Below are 18,746 nucleotides of genomic sequence, written 5' to 3'. Positions count from 1 at the left end.
TCTTTTTCTCACTGTCTCACTCTCTCTGGCCATCCCTCTACATCTCTTTGCTCACTCTCTCTGGCCATCCCTCTTTTTCTCACTGTCTCACTCTCTCTGGCCATCCCTCTACATCTCTTTGCTCACTCTCTCTGGCCATCCCTCTTTTTCTCACTGTCTCTCTCTCTCTGGCCATCCCTATTTTTCTCACTGTCTCTCTCTCTCTGGCCATATCTCTTTTTCTCACTGTCTCTCTCTCTCTCTCTGGCCATCCCTCTTTTTCTCACTGTCTCTCTCTCTCTGGCCATCTCTCTTTCTCTCCCCTCGTCTGCTATTGTCATAAATACCATAAAACCGTGGGTATGAGATCTGTATTTTCAGTTATGTTGTGTTCTTTTCTGAGGGGTCAAGAGGAACACATCCTCTCCTCTAGGGAACAAAAACCTGTGACATAGACTCTAGTATATAAAGCATGTTTTTATTTGATATATTATATCATATTATACACACCAAACTGGATATAAATAAAGGCGTCATCGTCACCATGCAAAGCATTGCAGTTCATTACAAAATAAAAGTCCAAACCCAACATGCAGGTATTGCTAATAAAAAAGGTCTGACTTTAGGGGTGCATATCAAACATTAAGGGTCCGTGACACGAGGTCCTCACTAAAGCCCCCTAAATGATAACAGAACACACAAACGCTGCTTCCCTGTTGTCATACTCCACTCATGGCCCGTATGTGGATGTATTTTTGTGAATTCATACAATCAATGAGATATTTCTCAAGTTTTGAAGCTTTGGTATTTTCGCTCAGCCCGTCACATTTGTAATCTCCAAATAGGAAGTATGGTCCAGTCACATCCGTGCATACAAAGTGCTGTCTTTAATATAGTCCTTATGAAGTAACAATCACACAGTGAAATGCCCTTTGATATTTCAGGGGGAGACGGGGGTGTTTGAATCGGACAGTTTGTAAGCAGCCCCCCACCAGCCCCCAGAGCAGTCTATTATACCGGACTGTCTGTGTTGTCACGGACACTACTGCGGACTGCTCTTACGGCAGAGCTGATTCGCTGACGTCGGTGTCTGCCTGTTCCTCCGTCGTTTCCCCCCTGTGAGCAGCGTGTAGAAGAATGGGTTCACGCAAGAGTTCCCGTACGTCAGCCCCGTTAGGATCCGGTTCACCGTCACCTGGGTACCCACTGGTACTGTCCGCAGCATGTCGGGCCCGTATAGCGGCAGCAGCTGCCACACCCAGAAGGGCAAGAAACAGGCCCAGAAGGCCAGAACTATCCCCAGGATGAGGAGCAGGACCTTGGGCCTTGGGGCCCGCGGAGGGTAGGACGTGCTACCCCCACTACCACTGGCCCAGGGCTGGGTCTGGGACACCCAGTAGAGACGGCTCAGAGTAGCATACAGCGCCCCAATGGCCAGCCCCGGCCCTATCATACTGGTACAGAACAGCACGCTCATATACACTTTGGAGCTCTGTTCGTCCCAGGCAGGGACACACAGCTGTCCGTCGTCTCCGTCCTCCAGGTGGAGGGTGATCATCATGGGCAGGCTGAGGGCCACCGCCAGGCCCCAGGCCAGGGCCACACGGAGCAGCCCAGAGGAGGGGGAGGACGAGGTGGCCAGGGGGTTGGCCACAGCCCGATAGCGGTCCAGACTCATGGCAGTGAGGGTGTAGATGGAGGCATGCAGGGTGATCAGGTCCAGGCTGAAGAGGAGCCGACAGCCCAGCTCCCCAAACGCCCAGTCAGCCGCCAGGCTGTCGTACACGATGAAGGGAGCCGTGAAGAGGTAGAGGAGGTCCGCCAGAGCTAGACTCAGCACCTGGAGATGGAGGGATGTGGAGGAAGAGGAGGTGGGAGAGGAGCAAGGGGAGAGGGAGGGGGGAGAGGAGGAGAGGCAGGATGGTAACGGTAGTCCTCTCCCTCCTAAACAGCAGCTAGAACACCCTCGCCTCCTTCTGCCTCTCCTGCGTCTGATGAGGAGACCCATGGTGTAGAGGTTACCCCCAATGCCCAGGAGAGCCAGGAGGGACAGGAGGGAGCAGAAGAGAGCGGTTGAGGCCAGACTAGGGGAAGGAGAGATGTATGGAGAGGCGGAGGGGAAGGAGGAGTTGGGGATGAAGGGGGACGTGTATAATGGAAAAGGTGAGGGAGGCAGGGAGCTAGAGAAATCCATACTTTTTAGTTGAGACTTCTGAAATGGTGGTGGTGTGGAGGTTAGCTGGGTTTATATAAATGTCAGAGGGAGAGGAACTATTATTTTGATTCCACTTGGCTGGATGGGAGGGTTTTGGTGGTGGACAATAGTAAGAGTGTGTGTGGGGGGGGGGGGGTAGACATAGGAGATGGGGAGCATGGTTGAGAAAGGGAAATGGGAGAGGAGAAAGTTATATGTATTAGCATTGAAACACAGAAAATGGCCTTCTGAAAAGCATCTACAGCATTTAATGATTTGCCACACAACTGTATTCTGCCTCTTTTTGGCCATTTTGTTTTTGGCATATGGATGAATGTTCTGTCAATGTATTGTATTTGTGTAGTAGTCCCAGTAACAGAGGCATTTTAGAAAAGCATCATCATAGAAGTCGTATTGGCAAAGCTTCAATTCTAGATAAGTTTATAGTGCTTTTTTTCACACTGGCTTTTCTGTGTAGGGGTGTAGAGCCAGTTGTAGATCATAAATTTACTGATGAACCCCCTGCACTCATGTTAAGGTCGCACCGCTGGTTGTGGGCAACAATTTCATGGCACGAAATGAACTGTGGAACCCGACGCATACAAATGTTCAACGCGCGCCTCATGAAGTTGAACATGAGGCAAGCAAGCTGACGCGGTTTTCGGCCCTTTCCAGATGTATGTCTACGTGCACATTTGCGCACCGGGGGCACGAGAATGCAGAGACTCCGGCGTCAAGCTGTCCCTAAATTTTTTACGTAACAGAACATATTCCTCACCAGTTTATGAAATTCCATCGGCTTGCTACACTGCTGTGGCTGGGGATAGGAAAGAGCAAGGCAGGAGACAGAGAGAACCCATGTTGTAGGCAATAAAACATCGTGTTTTGCTCGGTGATTTATTAGGGGATAAAATGAGGTTTGAAACCCACTGTTTCATTAAACAAAACATTGCGATATCTACATTAGGCTAAATATAATAAGTTAATAATGGTTATAAACACACAAGTATAGACTTGTTTGCAACGTGGTTTCCTATAGGCGAATCCAAATAACCTATCCAACCTAACTTATAACTCTCGGTGTAGTGGTAAATGTAGTGATTGTAATTGTACGCGGTAACGTCAAAGCAGATCGAGGGGTAAAGATAGAGTGCAGAAAAAAAGCCTATGACACATGTTGGCTCCGCCAGTACCGGGGTTAAGAGCTACTGTTGAACTGTGGAGGGCCTGCCGAACTCCCGCTGTGGCCCATGTCCCACGGGTTTAATGTGCCCCCTAAAATAACATCTCTGTTAATATCTTTAACAAATGGACATTCAGACTGTTGCATTTTTACTGGAGGTTTCTTTCCTTAGATTGTTACTTAGATATTTAATATTTTTGCCTAATTTAGCTATCTAAAAATATTAGGCCAAGACCACCACATCATAATCTAAAACGGTTAGTCTATGTCTTCTAAATGTAGGTGACAGGTATTATTTTGTGAAAATATTTGTGCAAGCTCCAAATATAATATTTTGTCAGAGAATATAAATTAAGTTTGAATTTAATAAAAATGTTGACAAACAGGCCTCGGCCTATGGTAAACACAGTGGCATAAACAGAACTGAAAAGACTGACTGAAGAGTAGAGAAGGCCTAATGATGACTTGTTAATTATTAATAATAATCATTTAGGCTAAATGGTCAGATGAATGGGTAGCGTATCCACCCAGCATTAGACAATTCTTCCACAGAAGTGGATATCCAAGACCAGAGCTTTATTACAGACTGCTCTAGCCAAGACCACAAATACACCTTTTTAAAGTAGGCTATATAATCTGTTGAGTTGTCTTTACCTTATTCAATCCAATTCCGGTAGTTGCAAATAACATCATCATCCATTTAATTTGTCTGAATGTCCGATTCAGTTTCCATTCAAAAATCCACAGAGGCCTATATATAGTTGGTCCAGTTTTTGTCTATAGAAAAAATAGATATCCTCAAATCTTTATTATTCGTTGTCAGACAGGTGATGGTTGTTGGATCTGAAGCTGTTCCTCCTAACTTTGTGCCTCGCTATGCTATGTTTCCTCTCCTCTCCCTCCTCATAGTGTGGCTCTCGCCCCCTCGGCCCAGTCTCTGGTGTGTCTATGAGTCCACGGGAGGGGAAGGAGGAGAAACAGACACGCTCACAGCGTAGAGTCAGTTATTAAAGTTCGTGGTTAAAGTAACTATTATAGCTGTCATTCATGCAGCCTATAATCAAGTACTTACAGTAAATGGTTATTGTCAAATGGTGGAAGTTTGGACACTCTTCAAGCTTCCCTAATGCATATCTAGATCATATTTCTTCTATTCTAAATTGAAATAATGAATAGATTTGGAAATATAACATTGCTTGCTTGAATGAGTGTCTTTCAATACTTTAGGTTCATATGAAGTGTTCTGTATTTACAGCCTCACATAACACTTCATATTATGGTCAACATAATGGGCTCCGTAACGTTTGAATTGGACTTTCTTGTGTTACTATGTGCGTTTTTAGATGAGTTGTATTTGCTGGAAAGAAAAGGTGAGGGTTGAACAGTGTTGTTGCATGATCATACGTGTGAAAATTCTATATTTTGATATAATAGGTTCAATATTTTTGAGCCAGGTCCAGATAAACGTCCTGGAAAGATTTCCCCACAAAATTCAAGTATTTGACCATAAATGGTATCTCAAAATCAGACTGCAGTACATTGCAGATGCCAATGAGTCAGGGATGTATTACCATGATGTCTAAATGTTAAAAGTTCTCCACAAAGTATATCATTATAGATTTGTATCAGCTGGATGCTTTGGTCTCAGCTGTGATTCCAAGAGGAGGAATAAGTTGGGGATCTGGCATTCTGATGAGATGACTCAGCAAAGAGATTACTGTTGGAGGGTAAAACTAATACAAACCTTTCAATTAAGAGATCAAGAACATCCCTTTTAAAGCCAAATAAATATTTATCTTACGAACCCTTTACTGAAATAAAAAGCTATTTTATTTTATATAGGATGTTATATTACTACAAATACTTAAATGTCCCATAGAGCGGCACACAATTGGCCCCGCGTCGCCTGGGTTAAGGGAGGGTTTGGCCCCGCGTCGCCTGGGTTAAGGGAGTGTTTGGCCCCGCGTCGCCTGGGTTAAGGGAGTGTTTGGCCCTGCGTCGCCTGGGTTAAGGGAGGGTTTGGTCCCGCGTCGCCTGGGTTAAGGGAGGGTTTGGCCCCGCGTCGCCTGGGTTAAGGGAGTGTTTGGCCCCGCGTCGCCTGGGTTAAGGGAGGGTTTGGCCCCGCGTCGCCTGGGTTAAGGGAGTGTTTGGCCCCGCGTCGCCTGGGTTAAGGGAGGGTTTGGCCCCGCGTCGCCTGGGTTAAGGGAGGGTTTGGCCCCGCGTCGCCTGCGTTAAGGGAGGGTTTGGCCCCGTGTCGCCTGGGTTAAGGGAGGGTTTGGCCCAGCGTCGCCTGGGTTAAGGAGGGTTTGGCCCCGCGTCACCTGGGTTAAGGGAGTGTTTGGCCCCGCGTCGCCTGGGTTAAGGGAGTGTTTGGCCCCGCGTCGCCTGGGTTAAGGGAGGGTTTGGCCCCGCGTCGCCTGGGTTAAGGGAGTGTTTGGCACTGCGTCGCCTGGGTTAAGAGAGTGTTTGGCCCCGCGTCGCCTGGGTTAAGGGAGTGTTTGGCCCCGCGTCGCCTGGGTTAAGGGAGTGTTTGGCCCTGCGTCGCCTGGGTTAAGGGAGGGTTTGGTCCTGCGTCGCCTGGGTTAAGGGAGGGTTTGGCCCCGCGTCGCCTGGGTTAAGGGAGTGTTTGGCCCCGCGTCGCCTGGGTTAAGGGAGGGTTTGGCCCCGCGTCGCCTGGGTTAAGGGAGTGTTTGGCCCTGCGTCGCCTGGGTTAAGGGAGGGTTTGGCCCTGCGTCGCCTGGGTTAAGGGAGTGTTTGGCCCTGCGTCGACTGGGTTAAGAAAGTGTTTGGCCCCGCGTTGCCTGGGTTAAGGGAGTGTTTGGCCCCGCGTCGCCTGGGTTAAGGGAGGGTTTGGCCCCGCGTCGCCTGGGTTAAGGGAGTGTTTGGCCCTGCGTCGCCTGGGTTAAGGGAGGGTTTGGTCCTGCGTCGCCTGGGTTAAGGGAGGGTTTGGCCCCGCGTCGCCTGGGTTAAGGGAGTGTTTGGCCCCGCGTCGCCTGGGTTAAGGGAGGGTTTGGCCCCGCGTCGCCTGGGTTAAGGGAGTGTTTGGCCCTGCGTCGCCTGGGTTAAGGGAGGGTTTGGCCCCGCGTCGCCTGAGTTAAGGGAGTGTTTGGCCCTGCGTCGCCTGGGTTAAGGGAGGGTTTGGTACCGTGTCGCCTGGGTTAAGGGAGTGTTTGGCCCTGCGTCACCTGGGTTAAGGGAGGGTTTGGCCCCGCGTCGCCTGGGTTAAGGGAGTGTTTGGCCCTGCGTCACCTGGGTTAAGGGAGGGTTTGGCCCCGCGTCGCCTGGGTTAAGGGAGTGTTTGGCCCTGCGTCGCCTGGGTTAAGGGAGGGTTTGGCCGGGGTAGACCGTCATTGTAAAATAAGAATTTGTTCTTAACTGATTTGCCTAGTTAAATAAAATGTGAAATTTACACTCGTGTGTTTCTTCAATTACAAAGTCAATCACTCAATTGGGGCTGAATAAGATAAGGTAAAGGGCGGCAGGCAGCCTAGCGGGTAGAGAGTTGGGCGAGTAACGGAAAGGTTTCTGGTTCGAATCACAGTGCCAACAAGGTGGGGAAAATATGTTGATGTGCCCTTCAGCAAGGCACTTAACCCTAATTGCTCCTGTAAGTTGCTCTGGATAAGAGCATCTGCTAAATGATTGAAATGTAAAAATGTAACTTTATCGACCCCAAAAGGAATCAAACCTCAATTGCACCAGCCAATCCAACAGACAGAACTACAATCAGCAACGTTCTGCCGCAACATACTGTAAATTGAATAGGTATCTAGATTACACAAACACACTGGTCTTGATATGCATGTTAGTTCCAGTATCTTCCAGTAAAAATGTGTGGCTCATGAGGCAGACGGACAGACGTGCTGACACACCAGTGAGACGTCCTTATTTGCTGGCATTTCGGGGAGCGCTGCAATAACTAACGCACTTCAACTACAGCCCAATGTCAATACTACACACACACACACACACAGCTTTATATGGTGGTGGCATGTCTGAATTCTAAATTACAGTAAGGCAGCCAGTGCCTCTAACAACGTATTTCCATGTCAGAAACAAGTTCAAATAGCAATGATTTGGTCATCAAGCATAGAAGAAACTTCTAACTCACATTCAGGCTTGTGCACGGGAATTAAAACCACCATCTTGGGTCTGCCAGCACCACTATGCCCCTAGCAACTCAGCCACATTGACCTGGTTATGTGTGGTACTTACTGAGTATTAACCTGTGCACTGTACGCCTCTTAGCATGATTACTGTCTGGTCTTGATGTCCCATGCATGTGTTAGCAAGAGAACACAAGACCGACTGAGATAAAGACGAGAAGTAGAGAGAGGGAGGGTGGGGGGACATACCTAGCCCCGCAGGGTGTGAGGAATTTTAACAAATACCTGGCAAGGGCATGCCAAAGAAGGAGGAGAGGGTTAGGGGGAGAGGGGCTAAGGGGGGAGAGGGGCTGGGGGGGGAAGCTGGAGGGAGAGTGGCTAGGAGGGAGAGGGGCTAGGGGCGGGAGAAGCTGGAGGAAGAGGGGCTAGGGGCGGGAGAAGCTGGAGGGAGAGGGGCTAGGGGCGGGAGAAGCTGGAGGGAGAGGGGCTAGGGGCGGGAGAAGCTGGAGGAAGAGGGGCTAGGGGCGGGAGAAGCTGGAGGAAGAGGGGCTAGGAGTGAGAGGGGCTAGGGGCGGGAGAAGCTGGAGGGAGAGGGGCTAAGGGTGGGAGAAGCTGGAGTGAGAGGGGCTAGGAGGGAGAGGGGCTAGGAGGGAGAGGGGCTAGGGGCGGGAGAAGCTGGAGGGAGAGGGGCTAGGAGGGGTACAGGGACATAGGCTTGCTCCGATACAGACAGAACAATGGATTGAAACAGAGATACAGTGTATATAGACAGGGATGAAGAAAGGTAGAAGGAAAGGCCAAAGACGGGAGATGGGCTCTCAAGTGCTCTCAAGTGGACAGAGATAGAGAGAAAGATAGAGATGAAGGGGTTTGGAAATAGTTAGGCGCAAGAATTTAGGGGTCAATGTTGACTCAGACAAATGAGGAGAAAATTGAGAACGACAAATTGGGGGAAAAGGGGAGAAATGGAGAGAAGGGGGGATGAGAAGGGAAGTTCATCTGAGATGGTATGCGGCGTGTTTTCTTCTGTGGTACACATCCAGCCCATCAATCTCTGTTCACATGACAGTCCTGTCTGGTGTAATCTCTAATTACATGCACTTGAGCTATGACTGCGGCATCTTAACCTAGTCTACAGTTGTTTCAATGAACATTTGAGGGATGAAGAATAACCTCATTCAGAGATGTGACTTCAGATCAGTTATATCATTTCTTATTTTCTGAACTATTATCTTATTTCTTTCATCATTGAAACTGACCCCAAACCAGGGTCTTCATTCTCCTCCTGACCATTGTTGTGCTGATCACATCTATGCTCTATAACATTACATTTAAGTTGTTTTAGGTTGTGTCTGGAAGGGACCTGGATCTAGCTGTCACTGGACATCACATAGAGAACCTGGCTGGTCTAAACACTTGGATGACAGAGGTAAATTGTAGTAGGCCAAGGTAGGAACCATATCCTTGAGGCAGCTGTCACAGTGGTACTACGCTGTCATGACCATGATAACGACAACAGACATTATATTTCAGTATTTCATGACAGCCAACAGTTATCCGTATTGTTCTGATGTAAGTCAGGTGTGTGTCTGATGTATGTAATTCATCCGTATTGTTCTGATGTAAGTCAGGTGTGTGTCTGATGTATGTAATTCATCCGTATTGTTCTGATGTAGTCAGGTGTGAAGCCTTCCATGTGACCCACAATCCTTCTGACGTGTCTCTGTAGACTACTGCTGAGTTCCAGAGGTTATGACTATAAAACAGAACTGAGCTTGAAATCAGACTCAAACTGAGCTTGAAATCACACTCAAACTGAGCTTGAAATCACACTCAAACCGAGCTTGGAATCACACTCAAACTGAGCTTGAAATCACACTCAAACTGAGCTTGAAATCACACTCAAACTGAGCTTGGAATCACACTCAAACTGAGCTTGAAATCACACTCAAACTGAGCTTGAAATCACACTCAAACCGAGCTTGGAATCACACTCAAACTGAGCTTGAAATCACACTCAAACTGAGCTTGAAATCACACTCAAACTGAGCTTGGAATCACACTCAAACTGAGCTTGGAATCACACTCAAACTGAGCTTGGAATCACACTCAAACTGAGCTTCTAATCACCCTCTCCTTGGAAAAACAGTTTTTATTTTTCTATACATCAGCATCTGTGAGCGGTAGTTACAAGGGATGTAACCTTAGTAGCCTGTCATGACAGAAATTTAAATACACCAAATAATCACCTCCGGCTTCTCGTGCTGTCCTTCCGCTATACCTTCATTATATTAATTAATTTATTCCTGTTTCTCAACGACTGACTGACAAATTGCCCACCGGTTGGCCAGCTTCCCATACTAATAATTAAATGGGCAGACATCTTTTCTGCGTGACAAACGGTTGTTTCTTCCGGCTGATTAGCCAGGCTCGCGATGAGTTATTGATCCCTCTCGGCACACAGGCCTATGTAGGACTCTAAACAAGATGTTTCACTTTCACTAATCCACAGAGCAAGAGTTGTTTTGGCTTTATTGTGTTGTCATTTACCAGCACAACAGATGCCGATATTTCTTTTAGCGAGACTGGCCTCTGCCAATAGCTCTAGATCTTTATGGCACAGGAAGAGTTACCTCTATATTGGTAGTCCTTTTCCCCCCTCAATTGCTACTGTCCCATGTAGTCAGAGAAACAGTGATGTGGCCGGTCTCTGAGGAAAGGTTGACAGCAGTATTGAACGTTTGACTGAAGCCTCGCAAATCGATGTTTGTGTCTTTTGGACCAACATCATATATAGCAGTGAGTTTGTGAGATCGTGTTGGATGTGGCATCCCACAGGAGTCATATGAACTGCTGATGGCTGCTCTAAGGGAGGAGCAGTTTAACCTGCGCCTCTGAATCACTTCTATATGACGTTTCTAGTCTCTTTTGACACGCAGTGAAGTCTGGAGAACCTCAAAGCCACAGATTGAACCAAGATGGTCTCTCCTCCTCCTCCTGAATCCTGGAGCATTTGATTTGGACATTCTGTGATCATGACAAAATCTGGAAACTGTTACTCTCTTTGTCCCAGATCAGAATTTTAGTGAGCCCATGTGGAATGATATCTCTGCAGCCAAGGTCTTGCTGCAGAGGAGGGAGATGGTCTCCATCACTGTGATGTCTTGTCTTCTTTCTCCCAGATGCTGAGAGGGTTATAAAGCATTTATTCAATGTAACTTTAGTTTAACATCTATTATGATAATTTTTATGTAATAGTTATGTAATAATTACAGTATTGGTGTAGGATGCAATATATTTAGTGTCAAATCACTTGACAATCACAAAAAAGATACTTATACTTATCCTCTGAAACAAGCCCAGAGAGGAAAGCCACATGAAAATGGTCAAATAAATGGCATTTTCTCCCAAGGCAGAGGGAAATAGTGCTTAGATTTCCTGTTGGGTAGTTTATACTATCATGCATAATCTAAATCCCAAACCTCGACCGTGTGGCGCAGTGGTCTAAGGCACTGCATCGCAGTGCTTGAGGCGTCACTACAGACCCAGGTTTGATCCCAGACTGTGTTGCAGCCGGCCACCTCTCCCGAGTCCGTACGGGAGTTGCAGCGATGGGACAAGACTGTAACTACCAATTGGGGAGAAAAAGGGGTAAAAAATAAAAAATAAGCCCAAACCTCCTTGGTTGCTGCAAGCACTTTGGTGATGATTGCAGAAATGGCTGACATCTGCTCTCTGGTGGTTATGTGTTGCTAAAGCACCCTCCCTCTACTCTACCCAGACAAACACCCTAGAAAAAGCTTAGCCTGCCCTTGGGCTGGAAATGCCAATTACACATCTTTAGGGGAAGCATGTTCTGAATGATGGGATGTATCTTTTAATTGAACCCGGCGCATAGGTACAGGTGGGCCTGTACCTCTCTCTCTCCTGGGAGACAGGCCCATCCAATCAGATTATTATTATATATATTTTTTTGTACCTTTATTTAAGTAAATTAAGAACAAATTCTTATTTTCAATTACAGCCTAGGAACAGTGGGTTAACTGCCTGTTCAGGGGCAGAACAACAGATTTGTACTTGGTCAGCTCAGGGATTTGAACTTGCAACTTTCCGTTTACTAGTCCAACGCTCTAACCCCTAGGCCACCCTGCCGCCCCGATTGAAATTGAAAAAATAAAGGATGGTGTTTACTTGTCAGTGTTCCAAATGGGACATTCTTTGTCTTTTACCTTGAACATGCAAATGCCATCAGATAGAATTCATAGCAAGCAGTGCACTGGGTTCGTCATATTTGATGAACTGCAATGACATTCACTCTCACAGTATGGGTTGCCAAAAATAACTAACTGAAAGCCACAACCCCAATTTGCCACAAATATGACTGCATTGAAGCATATGTCAATGTGCTTCTATGGCTATTTGTACCATGCCACTGCCTATGTCATTTGTTTATTTATCAAACAATACAGCTCATAACCCAGTACCTTTATCACAGTTAACACACCTATATTGTAGCTTTAATTGCAGGAAATTAAACATTTTCTCTCAGCCTCATGGCAAAATGTGTAAAAATATGTTTTGGGGGGACACCCACCAAATAATTTCTGTCTATGCCACTGAATTGAACTGTTTCATAAAACCATGCCTCTCTTCTCTCTCTCTCTTTGCTGTGCTGATCATGAACTTTCACATTCAAAAGCTGTTAGAGGCAATAATGAAGTATTTCTTCCATCTCTCTTTCTCTCTTGCTCTCCTCTCTCTCATGACATGTACTCTCTCTCTCTCTCTACTCTATCTTTCCCGCTCTCCCTCCCATGTACACATTTCTATCTCTCTCTGTCTCTCTATCTCTCTCTGTCTCTCTATCTCTCTCTCTCTACCTCTCTCTCTCTCTCTCTCTCTCTCTCTCTCTCTCTCTCTCTCTCTCTCTCTCTCTCTCTCTCTCTATTTCTCTCTCTCTCTCTCTATTTCTTTATTGGCATGGGAAACATGTGTTAACATTGCCAAAGCAAGTGAGGTAGATAATATATAAAGTGAATAAATAAACTCTCTCTCTCTCTATCTCTCTCTCTCTCTCTCTCTCTCTCTCTCTCTATCTCTCTCTCTCTCTCTCTCTCTCTCTCTCTCTCTCCTCTATCTTTCCCGCTCCCCTTCTCTCCCTCTCATGTACACATTTCTCTCTCTCTATATATCTCTCTCTCTTTCTCTCTCTCTCTCTCTCTCTCTCTCTCTCTCTCTCTCTCTCTATATATATATATATATATATATATATATATATGTATATCTCCTCTATCTTTCCCGCTCCCCCTCTCTCCCTCCCATGTACACATTTCTCTCTCTCTCTATTTCTCTCTCTCGCTGCCTGGAGAGAATTTTCCATCGATCAATTACAATCAGTGTACCTTTCTCACACTATGCAAGGACAGACTGACGGCTAGATGGACCAGTAGCATAACGGTACAAACCCACAGCTAATGTATTGAATCACTGGTAGTCCTTTTAATCCTTCATATCTAATTCGCACAGTGAGGTGATCATTTACTCCTTATTATGATTGTACAGTATGTGATTAATTTGCTAACTGTAGCCGGAGAACAGTGAATGCTTTATTGCCCAGCGTCATGACATGACGTTATTGGTTTCAGCCCCTAACCTCCTTTCCATCACCTTCCGGTGCGCTGCTGGCTGTCTGATCCTATTTGCATTAGATGACAGAGGCCTTGGTGAATTTGACCGAGATTAAAACAGATGAAGTATTAGTAAACACACACACACGCCTCCTACACATACACACACACAGCCTACACATACACACACACAGCCTACACATACATACACACACGCCTCCTACACATACACACACACAGCCTACACATACACACACACAGCCTACACATACATACACACACGCCTCCTACACATACACACACACACGCCTCCTACACATACATACACACACACAGCCTACACATACATACACACACGCCTCCTACACTACATACACACACACGCCTCCTACACATACATACACACACGCCTCCTACACATACATACACACACACCTCCTACACATACATACACACACGCCTCCTACACATACACACACACGCCTCCTACACATACATACACACAGCCTCCTGCACATACATACACACACACCTCCTACACATACATACACACACGCCTCCTACACATACATACACACACACAGCCTACACATATATACACACACACAGCCTACACATACACACACGCCTCCTACACATACATACACACACGCCTCCTACACATACATACACACACACCTCCTACACATACATACACACCACACCTCCTACACATACATACACACACACCTCCTACACATACATACACACACACGCCTCCTACACTACATACACACAGCCTCCTGCACATACATACACCACACGCCTCCTACATATACATACACACGCCTCCTACACATACATACACACACGCCTCCTGCACATACATACACACACACACAGCAAACACATACATACACACACACACACAGCCTACACATACATACACACACGCCTCCTGCACATACATACACACACACCTCCTACACATACATACACACACACCTCCTACACATACATACACACACACCTCCTACACATACATACACACACGCCTCCTGCACATACATACACACACACCTCCTACACATACATACACACACACCTCCTACACATACACACACACGCCTCCTACACATACATACACACAGCTCCTGCACATACATACACACACACCTCCTACACATACATACACACACGCCTCCTACACATACATACACACACGCCTCCTACACATACACACAACACACCTCCTACACATACATACACACAGCCTCCTGCACATACATACACACACACCTCCTACACATACATACACACACGCCTCCTACACATACATACACACACGCCTCCTACACATACATACACACACACCTCCTACACTACTTACACACACACCTCCTACACATACTTACACACACGCCTCCTACACATACATACACACACACAGCCTACACATAGATGCCCACACACGCCTACACATACACACACACAGCCTACACATACATACACACACGCCTCCTACACATACATACACACACATGCCTCCTACACATACATACACACACGCCTCCTACACATACATACACACACACCTCCTACACATACATACACACACGCCTCCTACACATACACACACAACGCCTCCTACACATACATACACACAGCCTCCTGCACATACATACACACACACCTCCTACACATACATACACACACGCCTCCTACACGTACATACACACACACAGCCTACACATATATACACACGCACAGCCTACACATACACACACACAGCCTACACATACATACACACACACCTCCTACACATACATACACACACACGCCTCCTACACATACATACACACAGCCTCCTGCACATACATACACACACGCCTCCTACATATACATACACACGCCTCCTACACATACATACACACACGCCTCCTGCACATACATACACACACACACAGCCTACACATACATACACACACACACAGCCTACACATACATACACACACGCCTCCTGCACATACATACACACACACCTCCTACACATACATACACACACACCTCCTACACATACATACACACACACCTCCTACAGATACATACACACACACCTCCTACACATACATACACACACACGCCTCCTACACATACATACACACAGCCTCCTGCACATACATACACACACGCCTCCTACATATACATACACACGCCTCCTACACATACATACACACACGCCTCCTGCCACATACATACACACACACCTCCTACACATACACACACACAGCCTCCTGCACATACATACACACACACCTCCTACACATACATACACACACGCCTCCTACACATACATACACACACGCCTCCTACACATACATACACACACACCTCCTACACATACATACATACACACACGCCTCCTACACATACATACACACACACCTCCTACACATACATACAACACACGCCTCCTGCACATACATACACACATGCCTCCTACACATACATACACACACGCCTCCTACACATACACACACACATCCTACACATACATACACACACACGCCTCCTACACATACATACACACACACCTCCTACACATACATACACACACACACAGCCTCCTACACATACATACACACACGCCTCCTACACATACATACATACAGCCTATACATGCATACACACATGCCTCCTACACATACATACACACACGCCTCCTACACATACACACACACATCCTACACATACATACACACACGCCTCCTACACATACATACACACACACATCCTACACATACATACACACAGCCTCCTGCACATACATACACACACACCTCCTACACATACATACACACACGCCTCCTACACATACATACACACACGCCTCCTACACATACATACACACACACCTCCTACACATACATACACACACGCCACCTACACATACATACACACACACAGCCTACACATAGATACACACACACAGCCTACACATACACACACACAGCCTACACATACATACACACACGCCTCCTACACATACATACACACACACGCCTCCTACACATACATACACACACGCCTCCTACACAATACATACACACACACCTCCTACACATACATACACACACGGCCTCCTACACATACACACACACGCCTCCTACACATACATAACACAGCCTCCTGCACATAATACACACACACCTCCTACACATACATACACACACGCCTCCTACACATACATACACACACACAGCCTACACATATATACACACACACAGCCTACACATACACACACACAGCCTACACATACATACACACATGCCTCCTACACATACATACACACACGCCTCCTACACATACACACACACATCCTACACATACATACACACACGCCTCCTACACATACATACACACACACCTCCTACACATACATACACCACACGCCTCCTACACATACATACAACACACAACCTCCTACACATACATACACACATGCCTCCTACACATACTACACACACGCCTCCTACACATACACACACACATCCTACAACATACATACACACACGCCTCCTACACATACATACACACACACCTCCTACACATATACATACAACACACACAGCCTACACATACATACACACCCACAGCCTCCTACACATACATACACACACGCTCCTACACATACATACACACACACAGCCTACACATACATACACACACACACAGCCTCCTACACATACATACACACACACGCCTCCTACACATACATACACACACACCTCCTACACATACATACACACACGCCCACCTACACATACATACACACACAGCCTACACATAGATACACACACACACAGCCTACACATACACACACAGCCTACACATACATACCCACACCTCCGCCGTCCTACACCAATTACATACACACACACCTCCTACACATACATACACACCGCCTCCTACACTACACACACATCGCCTCCTACAATACCTACACACAGGCCTCCTGCACATACATACACACACACCTCCTACACATACATACACACACGCCTCCAACATTACATACACACACACAGCTACACATATATACACACACACAGCCTACACATACACACACACAGCCTACACATACATACACACACCCTCCTACACATACATACACACACACGCCTCCTACACATACATACACCCACACGCCTCCTACACATACATACACACACACCTCCTACACATACATACACACACACCTCCTACACATACATACACCACACGCCTCCTACACATACATACACACACACCTCCTACACATACATACACACATGCCTCCTACACATACATACACACACGCCTCCTACACATACACACACACATCCTACACATACATACACAACACGCCTCCTACACATACATACACACACACCTCCTACACATACATACACACACAAAGCCTACACATACATACACACACACACAGCCTCCTACACATACATACACACACGCCTCCTACACATACATACACACACACAGCCTACACATACATACACACACACACACAGCCTCCTACACATACACACACACACGCCTCCTACACATACATACACACACACAGCCTACACATACATACACACACACACAGCCTCCTACACATTACATACACACACGCCTCCTACACATACATACACACACACCTCCTACACATACATACACACACACAGCCTACACATACATACACACACACACAGCCTCCTACACATACATACACACACGCCTCCTACACATACATACACACACACAGCCCTACACATACATACACACACACAGCCTACACATACATACACACACACACAGCCTCCTACACATACATACACACACGCCTCCTACACATACATACACACACACAGCCTACACATACATACACACACACACAGCCTCCCTACACATACACACACACACGCCTCCTACACATACATACACACACACAGCCTACACATACACACACACACGCCTCCTACACATACATACACACACACAGCCTACACATACATACACACACACACAGCCTCCTACACATACACACACACACGCCTCCTACACATACATACACACACGCCTCCTACACATACACACACACACGCCTCCTACACATACATACACACACACAGCCTACACATACATACACACACGCCTCCTACACATACACACACCACACGCCTCCTACACATACATACACACACACAGCCTACACATACATACACACACACACTCCTCCTACACATACATACATACAGCCTATACATACATACACACACGCCTCCTACACATACATACATACAGCCTATACATACATACACACACGCCTCCTACACATACATACACACACACAGCCTACACATATATACACACACACAGCCTACACATACAACACACACAGCCTACACATACATACACACACACCTCCTACACATACATACACACACACAGCCTACACATACATACACACACACATACCTACACATACATACACACACGCCTCCTACACATACATACACACACACCTCCTACACATACATACACACACACAAGCCTACACATACCATACACACACACAGCCTCCTACACATACATACACACACGCCTCCTGCACGTACATACACACACCTCCTACA

The 18,746-nt window shown here is 46.5% G+C and overlaps 1 protein-coding gene across 1 annotated transcript; it reads right to left on the bottom strand.

Moving 5' to 3' along the window:
- Positions 1-497: 497 nt before the first annotated feature.
- On the bottom strand, positions 498-4,208 carry LOC109881266 (urotensin-2 receptor-like). The gene is made up of 2 exons (XM_031838060.1): positions 4,011-4,208; positions 498-2,272 (listed from the first exon to the last, which is right to left on the bottom strand). Exon 2 carries the CDS (start codon positions 2,171-2,173, stop codon positions 1,022-1,024), a length of 1,152 nt encoding a protein of 383 aa, XP_031693920.1. The 5' UTR covers positions 2,174-2,272; positions 4,011-4,208; the 3' UTR covers positions 498-1,021.
- Positions 4,209-18,746: the final 14,538 nt, after the last annotated feature.

This window comes from Oncorhynchus kisutch, linkage group LG13 (genome assembly GCF_002021735.2).
Source record: "Oncorhynchus kisutch isolate 150728-3 linkage group LG13, Okis_V2, whole genome shotgun sequence".
Classification (NCBI taxonomy): domain Eukaryota; kingdom Metazoa; phylum Chordata; class Actinopteri; order Salmoniformes; family Salmonidae; genus Oncorhynchus; species Oncorhynchus kisutch.
The sequence above is the reverse complement of the archived record's forward strand: the minus strand, read 5'-3'. Positions and strand labels throughout refer to the sequence as shown.